Source organism: Zosterops lateralis (assembly GCF_965231275.1).
Source record: "Zosterops lateralis genome assembly, chromosome: 31".
Classification (NCBI taxonomy): Eukaryota; Metazoa; Chordata; class Aves; order Passeriformes; family Zosteropidae; genus Zosterops; species Zosterops lateralis.
The window spans coordinates 899,324-910,589 of record NC_139791.1 but is presented as its reverse complement, the minus strand read 5'-3'; the positions used below and the strand labels follow the sequence as shown (position 1 = coordinate 910,589).

Genomic DNA, 11,266 nt, shown 5'->3' with positions numbered 1-11,266 from the left:
AGAACAATTCCCAAATTTCCTGAGGGTAGGAAAATTCCTGGGGGATGATTCCCAAATTTCCCAGGGGACAATTCCCAAATTTCCCAGCCCTGGGACAATTCCCAGGGGACAATTCCCAAATTTCTCAGGGAACAATTCCCAGATTCCCCAGAGGACAATTCCCAAATTTCCCAGGGGACAAATCCCAGACTTCCTGGGGCTGGGACAATTCCCAAACCGGCCTGGACTGGTCTGGACTGGTCTGGACTGGTCTGGACTGGTCTGGACTGGTCCCACCGTCAGCCCATTCCGATGTCCCAATGGCGGGTGGGGACACCCAGGGGTGGGGGGGACACCCAAGGGTGGGGGGGACACCGGGGACGGGGTCGTGACCTCTGGGGGTCACTCGGTCCTGTGGTCACTCCCAAGGTGGTCAAGCTGGTCAAGGTGGTCAAGGTGGTCACTCAGTCCTGGTGGTCACTCTCAGGGTGGTCAAGGTGGTCAAGGTGGTCACAGGTCCAGGTGGTCACTCTTAAGGTGGTCACGCTCAAGGTGGTCAAGGTGGTTGTGGTCAGGGTGGTCACTCTCAGGGTGGTCACTCTTGGGGGTCACAAGGTCCTGGTGGTCACTCTCAAAGTGGTCACAGGGTTCAGGTGGTCACTCTCAAGGTGGTCAAGGTGGTTGTGGTCAAGGCGGTCACTCTCAAGGTGGTCACTCTTGGGGGTCACAAGGTCCTGGTGGTCACTCTCAAGGTGGTCACTCTCAAGGTGGTCAAGGTGGTCACAAGGTCCAGGTGGTCACTCTCTAGGTGGTCACTCTCAGGGTGGTCAAGGTGGTCAAGGTGGTCACAGGTCCAGGTGGTCACTCTCAAGCTGGTCAAGGTGGTCACAGGGTTCAGGTGGTCCCAATGCCCAGGTGGTCACTCTCAAGGTGGTCACAGGTCAGGGTGGTCACTCTCAGGGTGGTCACAAGGTCCAGGTGGGCACTGTCAAAGTGGTCACTCTCAGGGTGGTCAAGGTGGTCACAGGTCCAGGTGGTCACTCTTAAGGTGGTCACTCCCAAGGTGGTCAAGGTGGTTGTGGTCAAGGTGGTCACTCTCAAGCTGGTCAAGGTGGTCACAGGGTTCAGGTGATCCCAATGCCCAGGTGGTCACTCTCAAGGTGGTCAAGATGGTTGTGGTCAAGGTGGTCACTCTTGTGGTGGTCACAAGGTCCCAGTGGTCATTCTCAAGGTGGTCAAGGTGGTCAAGATGGTCACAGGGTCCAGGTGGTCACTCCCAAGGTGGTCAAGGTGGTCTCAATGTCCAGGTGGTCACAGGGTTCAGGTGGTCACTCTCAGGGTGGTCACAAGGCCCAGGTGGTCATTCTCAGGGGGGTCACTCTTGAGGTGGTCACTCTTGGGGTGGTCAAGGTGGTCAAGATGGTTGTGGTCAAGGTGGTCACTCTTGAGGTGGTCACTCTCAAGGTGGTCAAGGTGGTCAAGGTGGTTGTGGTCAAGGTGGTCACTCTCAGGGTGGTCACTCTTGGAGGTCACAAGGTCCTGGTGGTCATTCTCAAGGTGGTCACTCTCAGGGTGGTCAAGGTGGTCACAGGTCAAGGTGGTCACTCTCAAGGTGGTCAGAGGTCAGGGTGGTCACTCAGGGTGGTCACTCTCAAGGTGGTCAAGGTGGTCACAGGTCAAGGTCAGAGGATCCAGGTGGTCACTCTCAGGGTGGTCACAGGGTTCAGGTGGTCACTCTCAGGGTGGTCAAAGTGGTCAAGGTGGTCCCAATGTCCAGGTGGTCACTCTCAGGGTGGTCACTGTCAAGGTGGACAGGGTGGTTGTGGTCAAGGTGGTCACAGGGTCCAGGTGATCCCAATGTCCAGGTGGTCACTCTCAGGGTGGTCACAGGGTCCAGGTGGTCAAGGTGGTTGTGGCCAAGGTGGTCTCAATGTCCAGGTGGTCCCAGGGTCAAGGCTGGTCCCAAGGTTCAGGTGGTCACTCTCTGGGTGGTCACTCAGAGTGGTCACAGGTCAGGGTGGTCACAGTCAAGGTGGACATGGGGCTCAGGTGGTCCCAATGTCCAGGTGGTCACTCTGAAGGTGGTCACAGGGTCAAGGTGGACATGGGATTGAGATGGTCATGAAGTCCAGGTGGTCACAGGTCAGGGTGGTCACTCTCAAGGTCGTCAAGGTGGTCACAAGGTCCAGGTGGTCACTGGGTCCAGGTGGGCATTCTCAAGGTGGTCACTCTTGCAGTAGTCACAGGTCAGAGTGGTCACTTTCAAGGTGGTCAAGGTGGTCCCAAGGTCCAGGTGGTCACTCTCAAGGTGGTCAAGGTGGTCACAGGTCAAGGTGGTCACAGGTCAAGGTGGTCACTCTCAAGGTGGTCATAGAGTCCACTCAAGTGGTCACTCTCAAGCTGGTCAAGGTGGTCACAGGTCAAAGTGGTCACAAGGTCCAGGTGGTCAAGGTGGTCACAGGGTCAAGGTGGTCAAGGTGCTCATGGTCAAGGCAGCCCCAGGGTCAAGGTGGTCACTCTCAGGGTGGTCACTCTGAAGGTGGTCACAAGGTCCAGGTGCTCATGGTCAAGGCGGTCACAGGTCAAGGTGGTCACAGGGTCAAGGTGGTCACTCTCAAGGTGGTCACTCTCAGGGTGATCCCAAGTCCCAGGTGGTCACAGGTCAAGGTGGTCAGTCTCAAGGTGGTCCCAGGGTCCAGGTGGACACAGGTCCAGGTGGTCACTCTCAAGGTGATCACAGGGTCCAGGTGGTCACTCTCAAGGTGGTCACAGGCCCAGGTGACCATGGTCAAGGTGGTCATGGGGTCAAGGTGATCCCAAGGTCCAGGTGGTCACAGGCTCAGGTGGTCACTCTCAGGGTGGTCACAGGGTCCAGGTGGTCACTCTCAAGGTGGTCACAGGGTCCAGGTGGTCACTCTCAAGGTGAACACGGGGTCCAGGTGGTCACTCTCAAGGTGGTCACAGGGTCCAGGTGGTCACTCTCAAGGTGAACACAGGTCCAGGTGGTCACTCTCAGATGGTCACAGCCCAGGCGGTCACTCTCAGATGGTCACAGCCCAGGTGGTCACTCTCAAGGTGGTCACAGCCCAGGTGGTCACAGGCCCAGGTGGTCACTCTCAGGGTGGTCACTCTCAAGGTGGTCACAGGCCCAGGTGGTCACAGCCCAGGTGGTCACAGGTCCAGGTGGTCACTCTGATGGTCACAGTCCAGGTGGTCACTCTCAGGGTGGTCACAGTCCAGGTGACCGTGGTCAAGGTGGTCCCAATGTCCCAACCCCCATGTCCCCTCATTTCTTTGCCATTTCCCCCATTTCTCCCATTTTCCCCATTTTGCCCATTTTTTCCCCTTTTCCCCTCTTTTCTCTCCCATTTTTCCCTGTTTTTACCCCTTGGTTTTCCCCATTTTTTCCCCATTTTTTATAATTTTTTCCCCATTTCTTCACCGTTTTTTATCATTTTTTCACAGTTTTTTCACCGTTTTCCCCCATTTTTTCACTGACTTTTTACTGTTTTTTATAATTTTTCACTAATTTTTCCCATTTTCTCCTGTTTTCTCCCCATTTCCAGTCCCCAAGGATGACAAGTCCCGGATCATCAGGGGCACAACAATTTTCCCCCCATTTTTTCCCCCATTTTTACCTGTTTCTTCCCCATTTTTTGTCATTTTTCCACCATTTTCCCCCATTTTATCCCCATTTTTTCCCCATTTTTCCCCATTCCCCCTTTTCTCCCCATTTTTTCCCCATTTTTTCCCCATTTTTTGCCATTTCTTCACCATTTTCCCCCATTCTTTCCCCTTTTTCCCCCCATTTTTCCCCATTTCTTCCCCCTTATTTACCCATTTTCTCCCATTTCCCCCATTTTTCCCATTTTTTCCCCCATTTTTTCCCCATTTTTTATCATTTTCCCCATTTTTTCCCCATTTTTTGGCCTTTTTCCCCATTTCTTCACCGTTTTTTATCATTTTTTCACCATTTTTTCACCGTTTTTCCCCATTTTTCCCCATTTTTTCACTAATTTTCCCCATTTCTCTCCCCATTTTTTTCCCAGTCCTCGAGGATGATGAGTCTCGGATCATCGGGGGCCACCCCTGACACAACAATTTTCCCCCATTTTTTCCCCATTTTTTCCTTATTTTTCCCATTTCCCCCATTTTTTCCTATTTTTTCCCATTATCCCCATTTTCCCCCATGTTTTCACTTTTTCCCCCTTTCCCCATTTTCTCATGATTTCTCCCTGTTTTTCCCCCATTTCCCCCATTATTTTCCCATTTTCCCATTTTTCCCAATTCTCCCCATTTTATCCCCATTTTTTCCCCATTTTTTGCCATTTCTTCACCATTTTCCCCCATTCTTTCCCCTTTTTCCCCCCATTTTCCCCCCATTTTTTCCCCTTTTTTCCCCCATTTTTCCCCCATTTTTTCCCTGTTTTTACCCCTTGGTTTTCCCCATTTTTACCCCCATTTTTACCTGTTTTTTCCCCATTTTTTGTCATTTTTTCCCCATTTCTTCACCGTTTTTTATCATTTTTTCACTGTTTTTTCACCGTTTTTTATCATTTTTTCACCGTTTTTTATCATTTTTTTCGCTAATTTTTCCCATTTTCCCCATTTCTCTCCCCATTTTTTCGCAGTCCCCGAGGAGGACGAGTCCCGGATCATCGGGGGCCACCCCTGACACAACAATTTTCCCCCATTTTTTCCCCATTTTTTCCTTATTTTTCCCATTTCCCCCATTTTTTCCTATTTTTTCCCATTATCCCCATTTTTCCCCATGTTTTCACTTTTTCCCCTTTTCCCCATTTTCTCATGATTTCTCCCTGTTTTTCCCCCATTTCCCCCATTATTTTCCCATTTTCCCATTTTTCCCAATTTTCCCCATTTTCTCCCCATTTTTTCCCCATTTTTTGCCATTTCTTCACCATTTTCCCCCCATTCTTTCCCCATTTTCCCCCCATTCTTTCCCCTTTTTTCCCCATTCTTTCCCCTTTTTCTCCCCATTTTTTCCCCATTTTTTCCCTGTTTTTACCCCTTGGTTTTCCCCATTTTTACCCCCATTTTTACCTGTTTTTTTTCCCCATTTTTTGTCATTTTTTCCCCATTTCTTCACCGTTTTTTATCATTTTTTCACTGTTTTTTCACCGTTTTTTATCATTTTTTCACCGTTTTTTATCATTTTTTCACTAATTTTTCCCATTTTCTCCCGTTTTCTCCCCATTTTTCCGCAGTCCCCGAGGAGGACGAGTCGCGGATCATCGGGGGCCGGCCGTGCTCCATGGCCCAGAGGCCCTTCCAGGTGGCCCTGATCAAACGGGGCCAAATCCTCTGCGGGGGGAGCCTGGTGGGGGCCAGCTGGGTCCTGACCGCCGCCCACTGCAAACAGCCCCTCAGGTGAGTTACCTGGGCACACCTGGGACAGGTAACACACACCTGAGATACACCTGGGACAGGTAACACACACCTGGTGGGGGCCAGCTGGGTCCTGACCGCCGCCCACTGCAAACAGCCCCTCAGGTGAGTTACCTGGGCACACCTGGGACAGGTAACACACACCTGGGACAGGTAACACACACCTGGTGGGGGCCAGCTGGGTCCTGACCGCCGCCCACTGCAAACAGCCCCTCAGGTAAACACACACCTGGGCAGGTAAATACACACCTGGGACAGGTAACACACACCTGGGACAGGTAACACACACCTGGGACAGGTAACACACACCTGGTGGGGGCCAGCTGGGTCCTGACCGCCGCCCACTGCAAACAGCCCCTCAGGTGAGTTACCTGGGCACACCTGGGACAGGTAACACACACCTGGGACAGGTAACACACACCTGGGACAGGTAACACACACCTGGTGGGGGCCAGCTGGGTCCTGACCGCCGCCCACTGCAAACAGCCCCTCAGGTGAGTTACCTGGGCAGGTAAATACACACCTGGGACAGGTAACACACACCTGGTGGGGGCCAGCTGGGTCCTGACCGCGGCCCACTGCAAACAGCCCCTCAGGTGAGTTACCTGGGCAGGTAAATACACACCTGGGACAGGTAACACACACCTGGTGGGGGCCAGCTGGGTCCTGACCACCGCCCACTGCAAACAGCCCCTCAGGTGAGTTACCTGCGCACACCTGGGACAGGTAACACACACCTGGTGGGGGCCAGCTGGGTCCTGACCGCGGCCCACTGCAAACAGCCCCTCAGGTGAGTTACCTGGGCACACCTGGGACAGGTAACACACACCTGAGATACACCTGGGACAGGTAACACACACCTGGTGGGGGCCAGCTGGGTCCTGACTGCCGCCCACTGCAAACAGCCCCTCAGGTAAACACACACCTGGACAGGTAACACACACCTGGTGGGGGCCAGCTGGGTCCTGACCGCGGCCCACTGCAAACAGCCCCTCAGGTAAACACACACCTGGACAGGTAAATACACACCTGGGACAGGTAACACACACCTGGGACAGGTAACACACACCTGGGACAGGTAACACACACCTGGTGGGGGCCAGCTGGGTCCTGACAGCCGCCCACTGCAAACAGCCCCTCAGGTAAACACACACCTGGGCACACCTGGGACAGGTAACACACACCTGGTGGGGGCCAGCTGGGTCCTGACCGCGGCCCACTGCAAACAGCCCCTCAGGTAAATACACACATGGGCAGGTAAATACACACCTGAGATACACCTGGGACAGGTAACACACACCTGGACAGGTAACACACACCTGGGACAGGTAACACACACCTGGTGGGGGCCAGCTGGGTCCTGACCGCGGCCCACTGCAAACAGCCCCTCAGGTGAGTTACCTGGGCAGGTAAATACACACCTGGACAGGGAACACACACCTGGGACAGGTAACACACACCTGGGACAGGTAACACACACCTGGTGGGGGCCAGCTGGGTCCTGACCGCCGCCCACTGCAAACAGCCCCTCAGGTGAGTTACCTGGGCAGGTAAACACACACCTGGGACAGGTAACACACACCTGGGACAGGTAACACACACCTGGTGGGGGCCAGCTGGGTCCTGACTGCGGCCCACTGCAAACAGCCCCTCAGGTGAGTTACCTGGGCACACCTGGGACAGGTAACACACACCTGAGATACACCTGGGACAGGTAACACACACCTGGTGGGGGCCAGCTGGGTCCTGACCGCGGCCCACTGCAAACAGCCCCTCAGGTGAGTTACCTGGGCAGGTAAATACACACCTGGGCAGGTAAATACACACCTGGGACAGGTAACACACACCTGAGATACACCTGGGACAGGTAACACACACCTGGGACAGGTAACACACACCTGAGATACACCTGGGACAGGTAACACACACCTGGGGACAGGTAACACACACCTGCACAGGTAACACACACCTGGTGGGGGCCAGCTGGGTCCTGACTGCGGCCCACTGCAAACAGCCCCTCAGGTGAGTTACCTGGGCACACCTGGGACAGGTAACACACACCTGGTGGGGGCCAGCTGGGTCCTGACCGCCGCCCACTGCAAACAGCCCCTCAGGTGAGTTACCTGGGCAGGTAAACACACACCTGGACAGGTAAATACACACCTGGGACAGGTAACACACACCTGGGACAGGTAACACACACCTGGACAGGGAACACACACCTGGGACAGGTAACACACACCTGGGACAGGGAACACACACCTGGGACAGGGAACACACACCTGGGCAGGTAAATACACCTGAGACAGGTAACACACACCTGGTGGGGGCCAGCTGGGTCCTGACTGCGGCCCACTGCAAACAGCCCCTCAGGTGAGTTACCTGGGCAGGTAAATACACACCTGGGACAGGTAACACACACCTGGGACAGGTAACACACACCTGGTGGGGGCCAGCTGGGTCCTGACTGCCGCCCACTGCAAACAGCCCCTCAGGTGAGTTACCTGCGCACACCTGGGCACACCTGAGATACACCTGGAACACACCTGTGCTTACCTGTCCCAAGGGAATCCATCTCACCTGTCTCTATATTCCTGTCTCACCTGTCCCATCTCACCTGTCCCATCTCACCTGTGCCCACCTGTCCCATCTCACCTGTCCCATCTCACCTGTCCCATCTCACCTGTCCCATCTCACCTGTGCCCACCTGTCCCATCTCACCTGTCCCATCTCACCTGTCCCATCTCACCTGTGCCCACCTGTCCCATCTCACCTGTCCCATCTCACCTGTGCCCACCTGTCCCATCTCACCTGTGCCCACCTGTGCTCACCTGTGCTCACCTGTCCCACCTGTCCCATCTCACCTGTGCCCACCTGTGCTCACCTGTGCTCACCTGTCCCACCTGTCCCATCTCACCTGTGCCCACCTGTGCTCACCTGTGCCCACCTGTGCCCACCTGTGCCCACCTGTCCCCTCTCACCTGTGCCCACCTGTCCCATCTCACCTGTGCTCACCTGTGCTCACCTGTCCCCTCTCACCTGTGCCCACCTGTCCCATCTCACCTGTGCTCACCTGTGCTCACCTGTCCCATCTCACCTGTGCCCACCTGTCCCCTCTCACCTGTGCTCACCTGTGCCCACCTGTCCCATCTCACCTGTGCTCACCTGTCCCATCTCCCCTGTGCTCACCTGTCCCATCTCCCCTGTGCTCACCTGTGCTCACCTGTCCCATCCCACCTGTGCTCACCTGTCCCATCTCCCCTGTGCTCACCTGTTCTCACCTGTCATTCCAGGGACCTCCAGGTGCTGATCAGCACCAACACCCTTCGCTCAGGTACGGGCCAGGTGTGCTCACCTGTGCTCACCTGTTCTCACCTGTCATTCCAGGGAGCTCCAGGTGCTGATCGGCACCAACACCCTTCGCTCAGGTACGGGGCAGGTGCGGCGCGTTTCCCGCCTCCAGGTGCACCCGGCGTACGACCCGCGGCGCAACGACAACGATTTCATGTTGCTGCACCTGGACTCACCTGTGCGCTTCGGGCCCCGCGTCAAGAAAATCCGCGTGGCCACCAGGTGCCCCCGCGCCGGGCAGAACTGCAGCGTGTCCGGATGGGGCACCACAAAGTCACCTGGAGGTACCTGGGACAGGTGTGGGGGGGGTCAGGGGAGGGCTCAGGTGTGTCCCCAGGTGTCCCCAGGTGTGTCCCCAGGTGTGTCCATAGATACCCCCAGGTGTGTCCCCAGGTGTGTCCATAGAGAGCCCCAGGTGTGTCCCAGGTGTGTCCATAGAGAGCCCCAGGTGTCCCCAGGTGTGTCCATAGAGAGCCCCAGGTGTGTCCCCAGGTGTGTCCCCAGGTGTGCCCCAGGTGTGTCCCAGGTGTCCCTCACCTGTTCAGGTGTCTTGGGGTCCCACCATCACCTTTGGGGCTGGGAAAGGTCCCAAAATGGGGCAAATCCAGGGAATTTTGGGCCCAAAACGTGGAATTTTTTGGGGGGAATTTTTGTCTCACCTGTCTCTCACCTGTCTCTCACCTGTCCCTCACCTGTCCCTCACCTGTCTCACCTGTCTCCCCCCTGCAGCGAAGCTCCCCCGGGACCTGCAGTGTGCCCAGGTGCAGACCTTCGGGCCGGAGCAGTGCGCCCGCGCCTACGGCAACGCCGTCACCCGCAACATGTTCTGTGCAGGTGTGCCCCAGGGGGGCGTGGACTCCTGCCAGGTGAGTACAGGTGTGCCCCAGGTGTGATCATAGATAGCCACAGGTGTGCCCCAGGGGGGCGTGGACTCCTGCCAGGTGAGTGCCCAGGTGTGCCCAGGTGTGCCCCAGGTGTGCCCCAGGTGTGTCCCAGGTGTCCCCAGGTGTGTCCCCAGGTGTCCCCAGGTGTGTCCCCAGGTGTGTCCATAGAGAGCCCCAGGTGTGTCCCAGGTGTGTCCCAGGTGTGTCCCAGGTGTGTCTTTAGAGCCCCAGGTGTGTCCCCAGGTGTGTCCCCAGGTGTGTCCCCAGGTGTGTCCATAGAGAGCCCCAGGTGTGTCCCCAGGTGTCCCCAGGTGTGTCCCAGGTGTGTCCCCAGGTGTGTCCCAGGTGTGTCCCAGGTGTGTCCCCAGGTGTCCCCAGGTGTGTTCCAGGTGTGTCCCAGGTGTGTCCCAGGTGTGTCCCCAGGTGTGTCCATAGATGGCCTGAGGTGTGTCTCCAGGTGTATCCCAGGTGTACCCAGGTGTATCTCAGGTGTGTCCAGGTGTGTTTTAGGTCTCTCAGGTATCTCAGGTGTATCTCAGGTGTATCTCAGGTGTGTCTCACCTGTCTCACCTGTATCTCACCTGCCCAGGGTGACTCCGGGGGCCCGCTGGTGTGCAGGGGGTACCTGCAGGGCGTGGTGTCCTGGGGCTCACCTGTGCTCAGGTGTATCTCAGGTGTATCTCAGGTGTATCTCAGGTGTCTCACCTGTCTCACCTGTGTCTCACCTGCCCAGGGTGACTCCGGGGGCCCGCTGGTGTGCGGGGGGTACCTGCAGGGCGTGGTGTCCTGGGGCTCACCTGTGCTCAGGTGTATCTCAGGTGTATCTCAGGTGTGTCTCACCTGTCTCACCTGTGTCTCACCTGCCCAGGGTGACTCCGGGGGCCCGCTGGTGTGCGGGGGGTACCTGCAGGGCGTGGTGTCCTGGGGCCTGGCCGTGTGTGGTCAGCGTGGTCAGCCCGGCGTCTACAGCAACGTCTGCCGGGCCAGCGCCTGGATACGGAGAGTGACCAGGGAGTGACCACCGAGTGACCAGTGACCACCAGGAGTGACCAACAGTGACCCACAGTGACCAACGATGACCCACAGTGACCAGTGACCAGGAGTGACCAGCGACCACCAATGATCATCAGTGACCAGTGACCAGGAGTGACCAGCGGTGACCAACAGTGACCAGGAGTGACCAACAGTGACCAACGATGACCAACAGTGATCATCAGTGACCTGGGAGTGACCAACAGTGACCAACAGTGACCAACAGTGACCACCAACAATCATCAGTGACCAGTGACCAAGAGTGACCATCAGTGACCAGTGACCAAGAGTGACCACCAGTGACCATAAATGACCAACAGTGACCAGCAACCACCAATGATCATCAGTGACCAGTGACCACCAGGAGTGACCAACAGTGACCACGAGTGACCAGTAACCAACAGTGACCATAAATGACCAACAGTGACCAACAGTGACCAGCAACCAGTGACCACCAACAACCACAAGTGACCAACAGTGACCAGGAGTGACCACCAACAATCATCAGTGACCAACAGTGACCATCAGTGACCAGTGACCACCAATGATCATCAGTGACCAGGAGTGACCAGTGACCAACAGTGACCACCAGTGACCATAAATGACCAACAGTG

At 56.1% G+C, this 11,266-nt stretch overlaps 1 protein-coding gene across 1 annotated transcript; it reads left to right on the top strand.

Moving 5' to 3' along the window:
* Positions 1-1,398: 1,398 nt before the first annotated feature.
* On the top strand, positions 1,399-10,638 carry LOC310920733 (kallikrein-14-like; the record flags this gene model as incomplete). Its single annotated transcript, XM_083880792.1, has 6 exons — positions 1,399-1,660; positions 5,205-5,367; positions 7,720-7,758; positions 8,773-9,020; positions 9,466-9,602; positions 10,489-10,638. 6 exons carry the CDS (start codon positions 1,399-1,401, stop codon positions 10,636-10,638), a joined length of 999 nt encoding a protein of 332 aa, XP_083736918.1.
* Between the last annotated feature and the right edge of the window lie 628 nt (positions 10,639-11,266).